General features: G+C 43.2%; 1 protein-coding gene across 1 annotated transcript in view; it reads left to right on the top strand.

Moving 5' to 3' along the window:
- Positions 1 to 20001, top strand: part of OFD1 (OFD1 centriole and centriolar satellite protein) — a 60439-nt gene extending 40438 nt beyond the window's left edge. Inside the window, exons 15-22 of the mRNA XM_068962284.1 lie at positions 8350 to 8949; positions 9414 to 9534; positions 10998 to 11098; positions 15794 to 15913; positions 18175 to 18332; positions 18817 to 18975; positions 19519 to 19589; positions 19881 to 20001. Coding sequence (XP_068818385.1) covers positions 8350 to 8949; positions 9414 to 9534; positions 10998 to 11098; positions 15794 to 15913; positions 18175 to 18332; positions 18817 to 18975; positions 19519 to 19589; positions 19881 to 19923 — 1373 coding nt within the window. The 3' untranslated portion in view covers positions 19924 to 20001. The remainder of the gene's footprint in view (positions 1 to 8349; positions 8950 to 9413; positions 9535 to 10997; positions 11099 to 15793; positions 15914 to 18174; positions 18333 to 18816; positions 18976 to 19518; positions 19590 to 19880) is intronic.
- Positions 20002 to 21133: the final 1132 nt, after the last annotated feature.

Raw genomic sequence — 21133 nt, 5'->3', positions numbered from 1 at the left:
CATGCTTGGGGGAACCTCATACCACAGATAGGTGTGATAGTGACACAGAAGCCCCCAAATTCATCCTGGACCTAGGCTTTCCTTTTTTATTTGCTGTCTGATGGCTCAGACAGCGAAGAATCTGCCTGCAGTGCAGGAGACCTGGGTTTGGTCCCTGGGTGAGGAAGATCCCCTGGAGAAGGGAATGGCAACCCACTCCAGTGTTCCTGCCTGGGAAATCCCATGGACGGAGGAGCCTGGTGGGCTACAGTCCATGGGGTTGCAAAGAGTTGGCCGTGACTGAGCGACTGACACTCACACATCCTGATGATAAGACCAGTCGACTCTTGAGTGGTTTTATACAATCCCTGACAGAGGTTTATGTGAATGGGAGAGGCAGCGTGGCCTGGCCGAAAGAGCACTGCTGCTGAAATCAGAAAACTGGTTTTGTACCCCAGTTCTGCAGTTTAGTTGTTTGGTTTTGGGTACATTTCTTTTAGCTTCCTTGGGCCTCGATACCCCTCTTTGTAATGCCATGGAGGATGAAGGGGATCTGTGGTCGGCTCCAGTGCAGTGCCTGGGGCACATAAAACACTTGGGGAAATGGCCACTGCTGTCATTTTATTACTGTGTCTTCCTGTGGATGCATGACATCTGCCCCTCCTTCATACCACGTGCCGAATTTGATGCTTTCTTGAGCTGCTTTCAAGCCCAACAGAAGTTCATGAGACTTTATGATTCTGAGCCTTCCTCAGTTCCTGTTTGCACTTCTTCCCCCTCGGGCCCTTGGCCCCTTCTCCCCACCCTACTTTCATTTCCGTCTCTTCACTCATCTCTGCTGTTTCCTGTTGCTCATTTTCTCGCCACAACTCTGCGTTTGCTAAACTTCCCACTGCTGAAACTGTCCCGAGCTCAGATCATTAGAAATAGTTCATTGATGATGGAAGCTTCACGAGCACAGACCTGCCAAGCATCTGTCCCTGGCATCATCAAGGTGGCCTTGCAGGAGAGGAGCGGTCACATGTGGTGGCCTTGCATTAGGCCAGCCCACCGACTTGGTGCTTTGCAATTGGGTGATTCAGCTATAGTCTCCTGTCCATGACATGGGAGCAGTGAGAGTTTTGGGCCCACGGTGGTGCCCTGACCACACGCCCTTCTTCCCCTCTCTGAGATTCAGGCTGTAGGCAGTAGATTTTGCTGCAGCCCTGGGAGTTCGGGGGTGGCATCCTGTAATGAGACACATTCATTATTTTGAAGTCAAGTGTGTGAATGTTCCTGCTGATTAAATAAACATTATAAATGGGGTTATATCAGATCAGGTCAGGTTTTTCAACCACATGAGTTCAAGTCTGGTTAGGCTTTGTCCCCGAATACATTGTGAATGCCTTTTCAGTTCTCAGAGCTTTATGGATTTCAAGGTCGTGCATAATGGATTGTGAAATAATAGCATGCATTACAAAAGAAGGCATATGAAGCAATAGTTGGTACATATTAGCTCTCAAACATTAATAATTAGTGTTTTGACTATGGTTTTACAGACTTTTTTTTGTTGAAGTATAGTTGATTTACCCTATTGTGTTGATTTCTGCTGTGAAAGTGTTAGTCTCTCAGTTGTGTCAGACGCTTGTGCGACCCCAAGGACTGTAGCTCACCAGGCTCCTCTGTCCATGGGATTCTCCAGGCAAGAGTACTGGAGTGGGTTGCCATTCCCTTCTCCAGGGGAGCTTCCCCACCCAGGGATCAAACCCAGGTCTCCTGCATTGCAGGCAGATTCTTTACCCTCTGAGCCATCAGGTATAACTTTGGTTTTCCAAACTATTTTTTTTTAATTGATGTATAGTTGATTTACCCTATTGTGTTGATTCTGCTGTACAGCAAAGTGATTCACTTGCACACACACACGCATGCATGCGCGCACACACACACACACACACACACACACACACACACATATAGATTGCTTTTGGTACTGTTTTCCATTACAGTTTATCACAGGATACTGAATATAGTTCTCTGTGCTCTACAGTAGAACTTTGTTGTTTATCCCTTCCATACATAGTAGCTTATATCTGCTAACCCCAGCCTCCCACTCTATCCCTCCCCCAACTCCCTCCCCCTTGGCAACCATAAGTCTGTTCTCAATGTCTAAGAGTCTGTTTCTGTTTCATAGATATGCTCATTTGTGTCATATGTTAGATTCCACCTAGAAGTGATACCACATGGTATTTGTTTTCTCTTTCTGACTTACTTCACCTTATGGTATTCTCTAGTTGCATCCATGTTGCTGCAAATGGCATTATTTTGTTCTTTTTTATGACTAGGTAATATTCCTGTGTGTGTGTGTGTACACACCACATCTTTATCCACTCATCTGTTGATGAAGGTTTAGGTTGTTTCCATGTCTCAGCTATTGTGAATAGTGCTATCAACATACAGGTGCATATTTCCTTTTGGATTAGAGTTTTGTCTGTATATATGCCCAGGAGTGGAATCACTAGATCATATGGTAATTTATTTTTACTTTTCTGAGGAACCTCCATACTCTTTCCCATTTTTCAATTGAGTTGTTTAGTTTTTTTGCCATTGAGTGTATGTATTTTGGAAGTTAAGCCCTCATTGGTAGCATCGTTAGTAAATATTTTGTCCCATTGTGTAGGTTGTCTTTTTGTTTTGTTTATGGTTTCTTTTGCTGTGCAAAGGCTTGTACGTTTGATTAGGTCTCATTTGTTTATTTTTGTTTTTATTTCTATTGCCTTGGGAGACTGACCTAAGAAAACATTGCTGTGATTTATGTCAGAGAATATTTTCCTATGATCTCTTCTAGGAGTTTTATAGTATCATGTTTTATGTTTAAGTCTTTAAGCTATTTTGAGTTTATTTTTGTGTATGGTGAGAGAGTGTGTTCTGATTTTGCTGATTTACATGCGGCTCTTCAGCTTTCCCAGCACCACTTGTTGAACAGACTGTGTTTTTCCCATTGTATATTATTGCCTCCTTTGTTGAGGATTAATTGACTGTAGATGTATGGGTTTATTTATGGGCTCTCTATTCTATTCCATTAATGCATATGTCTGTTTTTGTGTCAGTACAATGATGTTTTGATTACAGTCGCTTTGTAATATTGTCTGAAGTCTGGAAGGGTTATGCCTTCTGGCTTGTTTTTTTTTCCCCTCAGGATTACTTTGGCGATTCTGGGTCTTCTATGGTTCCATATAAATTTTAGGATTGATTATTCTAGTTCTTTGAAGAAATATAACAGGTAATTTGATAGAGATCGCATTAAATCTATAGATTTCTTTGGGTAGTATTGCCATTTTAACAGTATTGTACCAGTCCAAGAGCATGGGATATCTTTCCATTTCTTTGAATCATCTTTAATTTCCTTTATTAATATTTGATGGGCTTCCCTAGTAACTCAGCTGGTAAAGATTCCACCTGCAATGCAGGAGACACCAGTTCAATTCCTGGGTCTGGAAGATCCACTGGAGAAGGGATAGGCTACCCACTCCTGTATCTTGGGCGTCTCTGGTGGCTCAGCTGGTAAAGAATCCTATTTTATAGTTCTCAATGTATAAATCTTTCACCTCGGTCAAGTTTATTTTTCATTTTTTTGGAGGGGGATGTAATTTTAAAAGTACTGTTTTTTTTACATTCCCTTTCTAATATTTCATTGTTAATGTAAAAAAAAGTTAATCTTGTATCCTGCTACTTTGCTGAATTCATTTATTAGAAATAGTAGTTTTTGTGTAGAGTCCTTAGGATTTTCTATATATGTAGTTTCATGTCATCTGCATATAGTGGCAATTTTACCTCTTTCCTTCCAATTTGGATACCTATTATTTTTCTTGTCTAATTGTTGTGGCTAGAGCTTTCAGTACTATATTGAATAGAAGAGGTTAGAGTGGGCTTCCTTGTCTTGTTCTAAATTTTACTAGAAAGGCTTTTGGCTTTTTACCATTGAGTATTACGTTGGCTGTGGGTTTTTCATGAATGGTTATTGTGTTCAGACATGTTCCCTCTATACCCACCTTAGTAAGAGTTTTGTCTTGACTGGATGTTGAGTTTTCTCAAATGGTTTTTCTGCATCTATTGAGATGATCATGTGGTTTTTGTCTTTTGTTTATGTGGTGTTTCACATTGATTTGTGTACATTGAACCATTCTTGTGAGCTTGGGATGAATCTCATGTGGGTTGTAGTATATGATCTTTTGTACATATTGTTGGATTCTGTTTGCTAATAGTTTGCTGAGGCATTTTTCATCTATATTCATCAAAGATATTGATCTGTAATTTTCTTTTTTGGTGATATCTTTGTCTGGTTTTGGTATCAGGGTGATGGTGGTTTCATAGAAGATCTTTGTGAGTGTTCCTACCTCCTCAAGTTTTTGTAAGAGTTTGAGAAGGATCTGTATAAGTTCTTTTGAAGACATCTGGTCTTGTACTTTGTTTGTATGGAGTTTTTTGTGTTTGTTTTAATTACAGATTCTCTTTCACTTCTAGTGATCAGTCTGTTCAAATTATTTCTTCTTGATTCAGTTTTGGTGAGCTCTATATTTCTACAGAATTGTCAATTTCTTATAAGTTGTCAAATTTATTGGCATATAATTGTTCTTAGTATTCCCTTAGGGTTTTGTTTGTTTGTTTTTTTTTTTTTTGGTATTTCTATGGTATTGGCTGTTGTATCTCTTTTTTAATTTTTTATTTTGTTTATTTGGGTTCTGTCTCTTTTCTTGGTGAGCCTGGCCAGAGGTTTATCAGTTTTATTTACTCTTTCAAAGACCCAGCTCTTGGTTTTATTGACTTTTTCCATTTTTTAATTGCTACTTTATTTTCTATCTTTATTCCTTCTTTCTGCTGACTTTAGGTTTTGTTTGTTCTTTTTCTGATTCTTTTAGGTGGTGTATTACATTGTTTATTTGAGATTTTTCTTGTTTTTTTGAGGAAGGCCTATATTACTGTGAACTTCTAAGAACTGCTTTTGCTATGTCCCTTAGATTTTGTATGGTTCTGTTTTCACTGTCATTTGTCTTAAGGTATTTTTAAATTTCCACTTTGGTTTCCTTGTTGATCCATTGGTTTTCCAGTAGCATATTGTTTAGTCTTTCCACATTTCTTTTTCTATGGTTAATTTCTAGTTTCATGCCTTTGTAGTCAGAAAAGATGTGTGATAATTTCTGTACCCTTGCATATGTTGAGGCTTGTTTTGTGCTCCATCATGTGATCAGTTGTAGAGACTGTTCCATGTGCAGTTGAAAGGAATGTGTATTGGTTTTTTGTTCTTGGATATAATGTCATGAAAATATCAATTAGGTCTAACTGCTCTATTTGTACCATTTAGGATCTCTGTTGTTTTATTATTATTTTGCATAGAAGATCTGTCCATTGATGGGAGTGGGGTGTTTCCTACTGTTATCATATTCTTGTGAATTTATCTCTTTATATCTGTTTGTATTTGTTTTACATGTTTGAGTGCTTCTGTGTTAGGCACATATATTTTAGGTTAACGCATGTAAAATCTTCTTCTTGTATTGATCCTTTTATCATTATAAAGTGTCCTTCGTTATCTTTCTTTATGACCTTTGTGTTAAAGTCTATTTTGTCTCATTAAAGTATTGTGAGCCCTGCTTTCTTTTCATTTCTCTTTGGTTGAAATATCTTTTTATATCTCCTTACTTTCAGTCTGTGTCCTTTGCCCTAAGCTCTTGGTTTTTTTTAATCCCTTCAATCACTCTGTGTCTTTTGATTGGTGCATTCAGTCCATTTACATTTAAAGTGATTATTGTTAGATATACATTTATTGCCATTTTAAGGCTTGTTTTCCCATTGATTTTATATTTGCCCATTTCTTTTTGTTTTTCTTTGTGTGGTTTGATGATTTTCTTTTGTATTATACTTATGTTCTCTTCTTTTTGGTTTTTGTGAATCTGTTGTATGTTTTTGATTTGTAGTTACCCTGTTTTTCAAGTATGTTAACTCCATCCTTTATCTACTTGCCTTAGACTGGTAGCTATATAGGCTCTAACATATTCTAGGAAGTGGGGGGGCGGGGAATCTATGTTTTCTGCTCTCTTTCTCTTGCTGTCTTTAGAATCCTCTCTTTAACTTTTGCCATTTTTTATTAGAATATGCCTTGGTGTAGGTCTCTTTGAGTTTACCTTATGTGGAACCCTGTCTGCTTCCTGCACCAGATATCTGTTTACATCTTCAGGTTTGGGAAGTTTTCAGCCGTAATTTCTTCAAATACATTTTTGATCTTTTCTCTTTCTTCCCCTTCTGGAATCCCTATTATGTATAGATTGGTATGCTTTTTATTGTCCCATAGGTCTCTAGATCAATTGGTAAAGTATCCACCTGCAATGCAGGAGACCCCAGTTCGATTCCTGGGTCAGGAAGATCCGCTGGAGAAGGGATAGGCTACCCACTCCAGTATTCTTGGGCTTCCCTTGTGGCTCAGCTGGTGAAGAATCTGCCCACAATGCGGGAAACCTGGGTTCGATCCCTGGGTTGGGAAGATCCCCTGGAGAAGATAAAGGCTACCCTCTCCGGTATTCTGGCCTGGAGAATTCCATGAACTGTATAGTCCATGCGGTCACAAAGAGTTGGACAGGACTGAGCGACTTTCACTTTCACCACTTTCAGGTCTTTTGTTTAGGTTTCTTTTTTTTTTTCATTTGGCTTTCTGTCTGCTGTCCTGAATGGATGATTTACATTATTGTCTTCTGGGTCACTTATTCATTCTTCAGCGTTACTGGTTTTGTTTTGTTTCGGCCATGCCGCATGGCTTGCAGGATCTTAGTACCCTGACCAGGGATTGAACCCACACCCTCAGCAGTGAAAGTGTGGAGTCCTAACCACCGCACCACCGGGGAATTGGTTGTTTTTCTACATTATTCATTCCCTTTAGTTCAGTTTTCGTCTCAGCAATGAGTTTTGTAATTCTCTCGCTTCCTCTTTATCGTTTCTAGTCCCTTTTTTACAGTACTCTGCATTTTTACTGATACTTTTCCTTAATCCCTTTAGTATTTTCATTATCTTTTCTGAAATCAGTGTCTGTTAAACTGAAGAGGTCTGTTTCATTGTTTGTACTTTCAGGGGAATTATCTTGGTCTTTGATCTAGGAGTGGTTCCTTTGCTTCATTTTACTTAGTTTTCTCTCTCAAACATACAGAAGAGAAATATATCTATTGTGGCCTTGGAGGACTATTTATATGTGGAAGCATCACCGTGTAGCTTCTGTGGGTTTAGTGTTTGTTTGGCATGAGGGCTGTTTTTGGTATGGATGCCTGTGACCTCTTTGCTCAGTGTGTGCTGGCCATGGTCATTATCCCCTTATAATCGGGGTGTGCAGATGCAGTGGCTGGTGCCCAGTCCTGAGGTTCTCAGCATTGGTGGAGGATCTCACACACTCCCAGAGCACGTGATGGGATCATTGATGGCTTGAGACCACTCCTGGAGCCCAGAAGGGCAGCAGTGGTGGCCATTTGAGACTGCTTCTGTGGCCTGAGGTGGGGAGTAAGTCACAGCAGAGGCTCAAAACTTATCCTGAAGCCTGTGGCATGCAGGTGGCAGTTGCTGCAGCTTGTGACCCCTCTTGGAGCTCCTGTAGGCTGTGTCATGCCACCTGAAAGCGTGCACAGTGGAAGAAGCTGCAGTGGTGTGTCCCACCCCTCACACACCCCAACCATCAATAGCACCTGGCCTCTAAGGTGGCCCAAGCTTCCTCCGTGTACACCCTCAGGAGCGACTGCTCCAGACTCCAGCCCCTTCAGGCTGTTTCCACACAGTCCACCCTAGCCCTCTCCCTGGGTCTGATTTCTGAAGTGTGAGCTTCAGCACCCAGCTCCTGCCTGCATGGGAGGATACATGTCTTGGGCTGGGGAGTACAGGGCAGTGGTGCTGACCTTTTGTGCAGGTCTCTCCCTCCTAGCTGCTGCACACCAGAGGCTGCATTCTCCTCCAGAGGCTCTGGAGCTCACCTCCATCTTGGCTGATCTCATGGGGTGCAGGAACCTTGCCTCTTTTATAGCACCCTCCTGAGGATACAGATCCTGTCCCAACTTCTTCCTTGCTTTTTTTCCCCCGCTTTTGTCCTACCTGGTTCCATGGAGATTTTCTTGCCCTTTCGGAGGTCTGAGGTCCTCTGCCAGTGTTCAGTAGATATTCTGTGCGAATCACTCTACACATAGATGTATTGTTGATGTATTGTGGGCAGAGATGAGCTTCACATCTTACTACTCCACCATCTTGATCACATGCCACAAACTGTTTAATGTGCTAGTTGATTTTTCAACAAAAAAATTGCTGAAACATTTCAGTTTGGTTCTCTACCTCTTCCTTTCTTGTCTCACACTCTCTGTTTGTGACCTGCAGCACTAGAGAACGAAGTGTACCGCAGCCCAGGGCACTCTCTGCTGAATCGCTCCATCAGTGGGTTAATGAGCACCAGGGTGAGGCCTCGTGATGGCGACATCAGTGGGGATTTCTTGAAAAATCCTCTGAGACAAGAGGCGACAGCAGGCCCAGTTACACCACGGATTCCCAAATATCCAAATGCCAGCATAGAGGGAAGTTCCCTTGATTCCGACCTTGAGTTTGTAGCCAGTACTAAGGTAAGGGTGAGAGAGCTGGAGCAGGAAGCAGAGCACCTGGAAAAAGCTTTCCAGAACTACCAACAAAGGGTCAGTTGGTGCACTGCCAAGAGCCGCTTGGCAGCCAGGAGCCCACCCTTGCTGTGTCTGCCGGGACCTCTCAAGAACATGACTGTAGCTGCTCCCGAGAGGTGTGTTTTTGTGGACGCCAGAGTCACCTCTCAGCAGCCTCTGGTGAGCACACGAGGAGGGGACGAGAGCGAGGTGTCTGAGGTGCCCAGCAGCATGGCCTCAAGGTCACACAAGAGCGCAGCCTCCGGACAACTCTCCTCCACGCCACTCCCCAAAGCAAGAAGCCTCAATAGTGAAACGTACCTGGAAGGTGAGCTATGGACAGGCCTGTGGATGCTCTGGATGGGGGTCAGTTGCTCCTCATCACCCCTCTTCTCTGGGTAACAGTGCAGCTGGAGGCTGATAAACTGGGAGTCATGGGAGCCTCTGAACTGTGGGCTCCTGGGGAACCCTGACTCCCCCACCCCAGGTTACAGGTGGTGTGGAGGCCATAGGATGGAGCGTCAAGTGCCGGCATTTTGCTTGGCACGTGGAGGTTTTTAGAGTGACTGTGGCTTTTCTTTGGCTGCTGGTTAGTTTCATGTGTTCTCCTGTTATCACTGAAGTTTCATTTTCATGCCTGAATTGTTAGTTTTGTGGATGATTTTCACATACCCCACTGCTTGCAAAGATGATCAAATGCATTTTCAAAGTGGTAGAAACCTCTAGAAGCTGCACTGCCATCCTCTCCATGCAGTCTATAACGTGCTTGTCCTGGTTCCTCCTGCCCTATAGGTCTGGGCCAGTCCGCTGTCAACGCCACCTGTCCTGACAGAGAGCCACAGCCTTTGCCTGCAGAGTCCAGGCACAACATTTCGGTGCACTCGCTCTCCAGCCCTCTGGAGCAGAAAGCCAAGTAAGTACCTCGTTCTCTGCCTGGCCTCTGCTGAGGCTGGTTAGCTTCCTGTGGTCTCAGCCAGGACTGGCTCCGGATTTTTAGGTGATGTTAAAGACCATGTGGCAGGATAGAATTTGCAGTCAGATTATAAGATGCATGATCTCTGGGAATCATTTGAATTATTGCCTGGAGGGAAAAAAACATTCTACTTGTTTGCTAAACTTGATGTATAATGTATGCATGGAAGTCGCTCAGTCGTGTCTGACTCTTTGTGACCCCATGGATTATACAGTCCATGGAATTCTCCAGGCCAGAATACTGGAGAGGGTAGCCTTTCCCTTCTCCAGGGAATCTTCCCAACCCAGGGATCAAACCCAGGTCTCCCACATTGCAGGCAGATTCTTTACCAGCTGAGCCACAAGGGAAGCCCAAGAATACTGGAGTGGGTAGCCTATCCCTTCTCGAGCGGATCTTCCCAACCCAGAAATCGAACCGGGGTCTCTTGCATTACAGGCGGAATCTTTACCAACTGAGCTACCAGGGAAGACCTATAGTATATGTATTTGGGTATTAATAAGCATCGTCATAGTTCTGTGAATAGACTTGGTTTATAAAGATAAAACAGACATAAAAAATTTGCAAATGCAAACCAATTCACTGTGAATGTTAAATAGTTTTGTACATCATGAAAAAGTCACTTACAAATATTTAGGCATTTAAATATAAATAAGGTTCCACAGTGTCAATCACTGAAATAAATTCAAAAGTGGTAGTTAGTCCTAGGATACACAGGCTGAAGCAGAATGGGGTCAAGCTAATGGTGTCAAGAAACTTGGGGGCAGGAGTGGGCAGCAGGCTGAGATTCAAGTCAAGGGTGGGCCTTCTACCTGTGCCCGGTCCCCACCATGGGAGATTCTGACTCCTCCTCTCTCAGCTCAGGCCTGGTAGGCATCTGTGTGTTGATGTTCATCTACTGTACAAAGTTGAAAACTACCACAGGTGCTTGTCTGGTCCTAAAGTAGGTAATTTTTTCTCGTATCGGTCCTTCTGTGTTAAAGCCAAGAAGAGAGGCAGGACACATGTGGGCCGAGTTAGGGCACTGTGACGCGTGGCATCTTCAGCTGGCTCATGCTAATGGTGTAAAGAGCTTTTTGAAAAAATTTTCAAGTTCTTTAAATAAAAATTCCTCATCAGAACAGCTTTGAGAGTGCCAGGATATTCTTTATTAGCAATGGTAGTACCCAACTCATGGCATGAGGCAGTGTGGAAGAGTGACTGAGTTAATGCGTATTAATGGTTTGGAATGATGTCTGGTGCATGGAGAGCACCCAGTGCAGAGTAGCTCCTATTCACTATGTGTCCACGAAAAATTAATTTTCTGAAGCATTTTCTCAAATCACAAAAGGCTTTTCATCACCCTCTGCTCTTGTGTCTTACATTATTAAAGCTTCACATTCTTGAATTTTATTCTTCCCATCCAGTCTTTATCAAAGACATACAGAACTTCAAGACAAAAGTGAATGTTCAAATCCGGACAAGCTAGTTTTTAAGGATAACGAGGAATTTGAACCATCTTTTGAATGTAAGTTTAAATATTAATACTTGCTTTTGTATGTAGAACTTGTTTCAAAATGTAAAATGTTTTGGCAAAACACCGATTGTTAGAAAATGGAAAACAGTTACAAAGTAACACATTTTTATTTTCTGATAAAATCAGTGATACAGATATAGTGCCATGTTTTTGTATCATGAAGATTTTTAGGTTCTCAGTTCCATTTTTTTAAAATTTCAGGATAACTAAATTGCAAAGTTAGGGAAAGACTGAGGGCAGGAAGAGAAGTGTGCAACAGAGGATGAGATGGTTGGATGACAGCACCCACTCAATGGACATGAGTTGAGCACACTCCAGGAGATAGTGAAGGACAGGGAAGCCTGGTGTGCTGCAGTCCACAGGGTCACAAAGACCCGGGACATGACTTAGGGATTGAACAACAACCATTGCAAATCAGAGCTAAGCCTGTCAGTTCAGTTGCTCAGTTGTGTGCAACTCTTTGTGACCGCATGGACTGCAGCACGCCAGGCTTCGCTGTCCATCACCAACTTCTGGAGCTTGCTCAAACTATTGTCCATCAAGTCATTGATGCCATCCAACCATCTCATCCTCTGTTGTCCTCTTCTCCTCCTGCCTTCAATCTTTCCCAGCATCAGGGTCTTTTCAAATGAGTCAGTTCTTTGCATCAGGTGGCCAAAGTATTGGTGCTTCAGCTTCAGCATCAGTTCATCCAATGAATATTGGGATTGATTTCCTTTAGGATTGACTGGTTTGATCTCCTTGCAGTCCAAGGGACTCTCAAGAGTCTTCTCCAATACCACAATTCAAAAGCATCAATTCTTTAGCACTCAGCTTTCTTTATAGTCCAACTCTCATATGTATATGTGACTACTGGAAAAACCACAGCTTTGACTAGATGGTCCTTTGTTGGCAAAGAAATGTCTCTGCTTTTTAATATGCGGTCTAGGTTGTTCATAACTTTCCTTCCAAGGAGAAAGTATTTTTTAATTTCATGGCTGCAGTCACCATCTGCAGTGATTTTAGAGCCCCAAAAATTAAAGTCTGTCACTGTTTCCATTGTTTCCCCATCTATTTGCCATGAAGTGATGGGACCAGAAGCCATGATCTTAGTTTTTTGAATGTTGAGTTTTAGCCAGCTTTTTCACTCTCCTTTTTCACTTTGCTCAAGAGGCTCTTTAGTTCCTCTTTGCTTTCTGCCATAAGGGTGATGTCATCTGCATATCTGAGGTTATTGATATTTCTCCCAGGAATCTTGATTCCAGCTTGTGTTTCATCCAGCATGGCATTTTGCATGATGTACTCTGCATATAAGTTAAATAAGCAGGGTGACAATATACAGCTCTGATACACTCCTTTCCCAATTTGGAACTGGTCCGTTGTTCCATGACCAGTTCTAACTGTTGCTTCTTGATCTACATACAGATTTCTCAGGAGGCAGGTAAGGTGGTCTGGTATTCCCATCTCTTTCAGAATTTTCCAGTTTGTTGTGATCCACACAGTCAAAGGCTTTGGCATAGTCAATAAAGCAGAAGTATATGTTTTTTCTGGAATTCCCTTGCTTTTTCAATGATCCAGTGGATGCTAGCAGTTTGATCTCTGGTTCGTCTGCCTTTTCTAAATCTAGCTTGAACATCTGGAAGCTCACAGTTCACGTACTGTTGAAGCCTAGCTTGGAGAATTTTGAGCATTACTTTGCTAGCATGTGAGATGAGTACAACTGTGTAGTAGTTTGAGCATTCTTTGGTATTGCAGTGAAAACTGACCTTTTCCAGTCTTGTGGCCACTGCTGAGTTTTCCAAATTTGCTTGCATATTGAGTGCAGCACTTTCACAACATTATCTTTTAGGATTTGAAATAGCTCACCTGGAATACCATCATCTCCACTAGCTTTGTTCAAAGTGATGCTTCCTAAGGCTTACTTGACTTTGCATTCCAGGATGTCTGACTCTAGGTGAGTGATCACACCATCATGGTTATCTGGGTCATGAAGATCTTTTTTGTATAGTTCTTCTGTGTATTCTTGCCACCTTTTCTTAATATCTTCTGCTGCTGTTAGGTCCATACCATTTTTGTCCTTTATTGTTCCCATCTTTGCATTAAATTTTCCCGTGGTATCTCTGATTTTCTTGAAGAGATCTCTAGTCTTTCCCATTCTATTGTTTTCCTCTATTTCTTTGCATTGATCTCTGAGGAAGGCTTTCTTCTCTCTCCTTGCTCTTCTTTGGAACTCTGCATTCAAATGGATATATCTTTCCTTTTCTCCTTTGCCTTTAGCTTCTCTTCTTTTCTCAGCTATTTGTAAGGCTTCCTCAGACAACCATTTTGCATTTCTTTTTCTTGGGGATAGTCTTGATCACTGCCTCCTGTACAATATCACAAACCTCTGTCCATAGTTCTTCAGGCACTCTGTCTATCAGATCTAATCCCTTGAATCTATTTGTCATTTCTACTGTATAATTGTAAGGGATTTGATTTAGGTCATACCTGAATGGTCTAGTGGTTTTCCCTACTTTCTTCAATTAAGTCTGAATTTGGCAATAAGGAGTTCATGATCTGAGCCACAGTCAGCTCCCAGTCTTGTTTTTGCTGACTGTATAGAGCTTCTCCATCTTCGGCGGCAAAGAATATAATCAATCTGATTTCAGTATTGACCATCTGCTGATGTCCATATGTAGAGTCTTCTCTTACCTTGTTGGAAGAGGGTATTTGCTATGACCAGTGCATTCTGTTGGCAAAACTCTTATTAGCCTTTGCCCTGCTTCATTTTGTACTCCAAGGCCAAATTTACCTGTTATTCCAGGTATCTCTTAACTTCCTACTTTTGCATTCTAGTCCCCTATAATGAAAAGGACATTTGGGTGTTAGTTCTAGAAGGTCTTGTATGTCTTCATAGAACTGTTCGACTTCAGCTTCTTCAGCGTTACTGGTCGGGGCATAGACTTGGATTACCGTGATATTGGATGGTTTGCCTTGGAAACAGAGATCATTCTGTCATTTTTGGGATTGCAGCCAAGTACAGCATTTCAGACTCTTGTCGACTGTGATGGCTACTCCATTTCTTCTAAGGGATTCTTGCCCACAGTAGTCAATATAATGGTCATCTGAATTAAATTTGCCCATTCCAGTCCATTTTAGTTAACTGATTCCTAAAATGTCAGTGTTCACCCTTGCCATCTCCTGTTTGATCACTTCCAGTTTACCTTGATTCATGGACCTAACATTCCAGGTTCCTATACAATATTGTTCTTTACAATATCAGACTTTACTTCCATCCCCAGTCCTGTGCACAATTGGGTGTTGTTTTTGCTTTGACCCTGTCACTTCATTCTTTCTAGAGTTACTTCTCCATTCTTCTCCAGTAGCATATTGGGCTCCATGACCTACCGACCTGGGCAGTTCATCTTTCAGTGTCATATCTTTTTGCCTTTTCATACTGTTCATGGGGTAAATGAAGCCTGTAAATAAATCCTTATTTTGTGAAGGTTAGGATTGCCTCAGATTTAAAATAAGTGACTTCTTAAAATTTGCCCCCCCCCCCCACTTTATGGAACGTGAACATGTTAAGTGACTTTTCTTTGAATTATAGTGATTCCATCAATTGCCTCAGACCTTCCTTAGTTACAGAATGGAGATTAAGGAGTATTAGCTTCAGAGACTAGAAATTGTTGTCCTGACTTTGGTCCTGCCTTAGATTGTTCTACCTCGGAGCCTACTACTTCACTAAACAATTAGAATGTAGTGTCAGCCAGCTCTGAGGTTCTTTTTGGCTTACCAAGTCTTTTTTTGTTTTTGGCTGTAGAAGCTTTATTCATAATAGCCAGAAACTTGAAATAATCTAGGTATCCATCAGTTGTTGTTCAGTCACTAAGTCGTGTGCAACTCTTTGTGACCCCATGAACAACCTGGCTGATCCAGGCTTCTTGCTGTACTCCCTTGGTTGTGGCGCACCACACTGTAGCCCCTCAGGCTGTCTCCCAGGTTCTCACCTCTGAAGGCTGCGCCTCAGCTCACAGGGTGTGGAAACCTTTCCTTTTTCACAGCTCCCTCCCACGGGTGCAGGTCTCCTCCCAATTCCTTCCTTTTTTTTTTTTTTCTTTCATCCTACTCAGTTACCTAGAGTTTTTCTTACCCTTCTGTTTAAGTCTGAGGTGTTCTGCCAGTGTTTAATTGATGTTTTTTGTAGTAGTGAGAATCATTCCACATGTTTGTGGGAGAAGGAGAGCTCCACGACCTACTCCTCCACCATCTTGATCCCATCCCACAGAAAGTCTTTACATTTGTGTGTTAACCTATTGTTTTGCCTTGAGAGCTTCATCCTCAAGTCTGAATGTCTAGTACTTTGAACAGAGAAGTGAAAGGGCTTAGTATATTTTATGAAATCTTTGAACCAACTTCAGTAACTTTGTTAAATCACTGCTATTGAAATAGAATTCAGATGCCTTTCACCAAGCCAGATGAATTCTGCTGTCACTAGACTGATTTCCCTGCTGAGTAACAAGTCAAATTTGCAAATGAATCTCCTAAGAACACTTTGAGAAGCAGATACCTTGGCGAGTGGCTCCAGTGAGCTCCTGGAACCCTGTAAGGAAAGGGCTGGCCCAGTTGCTTTGTCTGAAACTTCAGTGTGCAGCAAGCGGTTGTCCCCACCCTCTCTTCTCTTGCTGCTGCTGAGGGCTAGGGGAGGCTCACTTGCACTTCTTATAGATGGATGGAGTGTGCCAAGGCAATTCGAGAGAGAGGGCCTCCATCATGCTGGTGACATGCTTCATGTAGATGATGCTGCAGCCCCTGTGCCCACCAGGCCCATCTCCTTTCAGTACCCGGGTGAGTTTTCCTCTGTTCTAACTAATGAGGTATGTCAATAATAACATTTAATATTGTTTTCTTTCTATCTGTTTGCTTCCTTCATACCTTAAAAAATTAGGATGGTTAACCTGTTACATTTCAGTCTTCAAAATAGTGATGACATTGAAGGAAAAGTGGTCATTATACCCCTCCGTCCTGTCTGGCCCACTTTCTCTCCCTGTCTCTTCTTCAGGCTCCCCCTTCCCTCACCAGCATGTGGAAGTGGTTCTGGCCTTGGCCAGTGGACAGGTCCTTTTCTCTCCTGGGACCAAAGCATTGAAGCCTCGTACATACCCTTCTTCAAGTAAAACCACCTACTAGTAAAACCATCTTCCCCCAAAGCTGTGCAAAGCCTCTTGTAGGCAGTGTGAAGTCACGTACTCGGGAACAGGAAGAATTGCTGACAGAAGAAAGATTGTGAGAGGGTTGATTTTGCTGAGTCCAGCGTAAATCACTGTGGAAAACATCCATTCAGGATGGCTTGATCAAGAGCTTTTTCTATGCCAGGCACTTTCCTGGGGGCTGGGCATCCTGCAATCAAGCAGCCCCTGCTTTGTGGAGCATCTCAGGGTTGGGGGGTTGTGGAGGAGAGGGTGGTCAGCAAGCCATCACCATCCCTACTCAGTAGGGATGGTGGCAGCCGTCTGGAGGAGATGGTAATAGAAATAACAGAGTAAGAGAAACCAACTGAGGAAATAGGTGTTCTGCCTCTGAGAGGTACTAGATGATATAATAAGGTCTTCTAAAATGAGTATTCAAAAGTGTGGCTGCACCATTCAGGAGTGACCCTCCTCCCCCAGGAATGACCAGAAGATTGCCTTTCTGCCCATGGAAGTGAGTACTGGCTGCCTCCAGTAGTCAGGTTCATGGCCAGGATCAAGGGCCAGACAAGCCTGTGTTGTCTCCCATGGGTGATGTGGAACCAGGGTCCGGCACAGAGATTCAGGGTGAACTAGAGAATTTGTCTGTTTCTCCACACTGTTGGGGGTGGGGGTTGGGGGCAGTTCAGAGATGAGGTTTTTCAGCCAGGGCTGGAGGAGAAAAGTCTGCATAAGCATCAGCGGGATTGGAAGGTAATTCAACCACGAGGCACAGGGACTTGTGCTGTGGGCTCTCAGGAGTCAGCAAATGAAGCCTGGGCCATGCCCAGAAGGAACAGAAAATAGACACAAGGCAGGCACTGGAGAGGGGGCACTGGGGGTGCTAGGATTAGGAGGGGGGTTTCTGGGGAGAGATGGGGAGGGAGCACGCCCAGCTGGGGAGACTGTGGGAGCAAAGGTGGGGGCGAGAAGAGCAGCTGGAGTCAGATGACAGTGAACTGCTGGGAGGGGGTTTGTGGAGGTCAGACGTGCAGGAGACGGTGATGGTGGAGGAAGTCAGTCTGATAGGAAAAGACCACTTGTTGGGGCCTCGGCTGCCACGGTCTGGACTCTACTGGAGTAGAGACAGTGCTCAGTGCATCCTCCCTTCTCTTCAGGAGGTGACTGGTGCTAAGGAAGCATACTGGCTTGAAGGCTGAGAGACTGGTGTCAGGGACTGCAGAGACTGTGGTGTTGGCGCTCTGGGTGAAGGGTGGTCAGGACCCTCACTGCAGCAGCAGGATGAGGAGAGGTGGGAGCCCGAAGCCCTGGAGGTTGGTGGACAGAGCGTAGAGTGAGCTCAGCAAAGGAAGCCAGCGTTGTGGGATTGCCACGTGCAGATGGCAGGGAACCGCCCCATAGAAGCATCGGTGTGAGGCCAGAAAGGGACAAGAGAAAACGTGGGGGATGATGGGGACAGAGGCAACCCCAAACCCCAGGGAGGGATCTGCCTGGAGGGGATGGAGTGATGGCCAGGCGGCCTGAGCGGAGAGGGGAGGGTGGTTGGTGGTTTTGTCTTGCTCTGGGCAGGAGACTCTTGTACCCATGTGGAAGTAGGATGGGGGTAGTGACCAGAATGTTGTGGGAATAAATGAGGATGAATGATCGGGTCAGAATGTTAAGGATCTGGCAGGCTCAGAACCAGATGCAGAGGCAGAAATATAGGGCTCCCCTCGGCGAGGAAGGAGGGGATGGGGACACAGTTGAGAGGTGGGCGGGACACGCTGCCAGGTTTGGGGCTGAGGGCTTGGAGGCCAGCAGAGGTGGCTGACAATCACACCGTCTCCCTGGGGCTTGGCAAGACCCCTGCGTACCCATCCCGCGCTTGTCTGAAAAATCTGCTGCCGGAAGCTATTCGTTCTTTATTTTCTGTCCCATTAGGTGTCAACCAGAATTCACTCGGAGAACAGAAGGAAGAAGAAAAACTCCGAGAACAGCAGGCCAGGGAACGAAGGCAGGGAGCAGAGCAGAGGCAGAGCAAGTGGCAGGAAACTCTGCAGAGGGAGCGGCAAAAACTTGAAAAGCTGGATCAGGAAAGGGTAGTGATGCTGGTGGGAGAGGGAGCCCCCTGGGTCTCCAAGTGCTAGGAGGAGCAGGGATGCAAACCAGCCCTGGGCAGCCTGAGGAGAGCTGTGGAGCACACAGGCCTTCTGGCTCAGGGTAGCAGGGCCAGCCCAGTCGCATGCATCCTCATTTGGGCCTCGCAACAGGCTCATGAATGAGGAGGACCTTGTTTTGCGGTTGATTTTCTCATTGTAAATGAGGTGAAAAAAAGAGCCTCTTGCTTCAGGGCTCCCCTGTCCTCTTTACTTTGATGTGCTCCTGGCCCTTAGGCTGGTCCCAGACAGGTAATCAGGCCACTTCACTTGTGCCCCTTTGATGGTAGCAGTGACTTCAATTAAAAAACAATTCTCTGGCATGCAGGTTGTAGGTAAAGGATCAGGATTACATTACTGTGTGTTTCTCAACCCTTAGAAGTTCTAAAAGATGTATAGTTCCTATTCTGGTACCCATCTGTTTCAGAGGCTAATTGAACAATCTTTGAAGCTGGAAATTGAAAAAGAATACGAATCAAGTGTTCAGGAAATGGAAGACAAATCTAAATCTGTTTGTGGTGAAAATCCTTTAGAGAAATACATGAAAATCATGCAACAGAATCCAGATGAGGACACCACAGATAAGGTGCTGATGCTGTGGACGGGCGTCTGTGGGTGGGGAGTGCTGAGGGCTTCTGTGGTTTACTTGAAAACCTTGTGGTAAAGATCTGCCATCTCTACTAGAGACAAAGGGAAAAGCATAGAAAATCTGAAGGTCACATAGAGCTCCAGCCTTCTCAATATCTGACACTCCTGACAAATCATGGCTTTTGTTTGATTAAAAGATTGAAGAAGTTTTGATTTGTCAAAGTTTGTAAAAGTTGGGATATCTTATTATTTTCAGAACAAGAAATAAATAAAATGAAAGCTCTATGATTGAATAATGAATGAGTTAGTCCTGAGACAGTAATATTTTATCTAAGTCTAATGTACTATGTTGAGAATACCTTCCAGGTAGCTTATTCTGATGTGCTTGCTGAATGTCATGTTTAAAAGTCACTGCTTTTATAGACTCAGTTACTTATATATTTCAAAAACAGTTCTTATAGAAATCATAAAGTTTTAAATAAAATGAATATAAATATACATCTAATTGCAAAATTCCTCTCCCCCCTCCTCTTTGTGTCAGAGTTCCAAAAAGGCGGTCCGAGAGAGCTCACAGTTGGACACACTGCCGTCTAGTGACACCAAAGACAAAAGGTATCGTGTCCCCAACATTGTGTTCTTATGCAAACCATTTATCATATTGCTGGTTCATTCTCAGCCAGGGAAGCGTTCAGATATTTGAGTCTGCCTGTAACTGAATCAGTCAAAATGACTGACTTAAAAAAAAAAAACTATTGCATTTTATTAACCTGTCAAATTACTGATAAAAATTGTGAGCAAGGGCAGAAACCCCACAGGAAAGGAATGAGAACATGATAGAGATCACAGAAGAAACTTAACAAGAATATAACAGATTAAAAAAATTTTTGTCTTTTCCTAATTTAGTTTTGCGGCCTTTTCTCATGAGGAACCAGATGACATTTGGTAACCGTGTTGGCTGCCCAGCTTCTTACTCCAGTATCATAACTAACGGCCTGTGAGTTCTCTGTAATGAGACAAACTGCTTAATAAAAATCATGTGGAATCCAGTGTGATTTTTTTTTCCCCTAGGTTCTGTTTGCTATTATAGTGTATAAATGAAAAATAATCTAGTCAAGTGACACCTCTTCAGGGTTTCTCATTCTTAGGCCTTTCATTACACTGAAATGAGCTAATTTTTTTCTCCATTTTTGTCTTTGGTTATATCTTATTGAGAACTTATCTTATTGGTCAAGTTCTAGGCCTCCCTTTTCGAACTTTCAGTTGTGTCCTTTCCTCTTAAGTGTTGGGTTCCCACCTGTCAAACAGGAGGCCATCTTCCCTGGCATTCTCCTTATGGTTTGTCCCTGAAAATACAAACATATATTTTTCTATTCTAGAGTTTCAGTGCTAACCAATGGTCACCCAGAGCATAACACAGGCAGGGTCTGTCTACTCTGTCTTTCCAGTGAAACCCTAGAGTATTCCTTCCCCTTTACATATTCAGATTGGGCTAGTTGTCTTTGCTGGTGATGCTTGTTTGGCCATTAAGTTCCATACTAAAACAGAAAGGAGATTTGGGGGTGTTTATTATTCCTTAGGCTTCTAATGATCAAACTACTGCACAATTGCACTCATTTCACATGCTAGCTCAAAATCCTCCAAGCTAGGCTTCAACAGTACGTGAACCGAGAACTTCCAGATGTGCAAGCTGGATTTAGAAAAGGCAGAAGGACCAGAGATCAAATTGCCCCAGCATCCGTTGGATCATAGAAAAAGCAAGAGAATTCCAGAAATAATTCTGCTTCATCTGCTTCTACTTCAGCCTTTGACTGTGTGGATCACAACAAACTGTGGAAAATTCTTAAAGAGATGAGAATACCAGAATACCTTACCTGCCTCCTGAGGACTCTGTATGCAGGTCAAGAAGCAACAGTTAGAACCAGACATGGGACAACAGACTGCTTCAGTATCAGGGAATGGAGTACGTCAAGGCTGTATATTGTCACTGAGCTTATTTAACTTATATGCAGAGTACATGATGTGAAATGCCAGGGTGGATGAATCACAAGATGGAATCAAGATTGTAAGGAGAAATATCAGTAACCTCTGATGTGCAGATGATACCACTCTTATGGCTTAGAAAGCAAAGAGGAACTAAAGAGACTCTTAATGAAGGT

This window comes from Capricornis sumatraensis, chromosome X (genome assembly GCF_032405125.1).
Source record: "Capricornis sumatraensis isolate serow.1 chromosome X, serow.2, whole genome shotgun sequence".
NCBI classification, from domain to species: Eukaryota; Metazoa; Chordata; class Mammalia; order Artiodactyla; family Bovidae; genus Capricornis; species Capricornis sumatraensis.
This window is presented reverse-complemented; position numbering and strand designations above follow the sequence as displayed.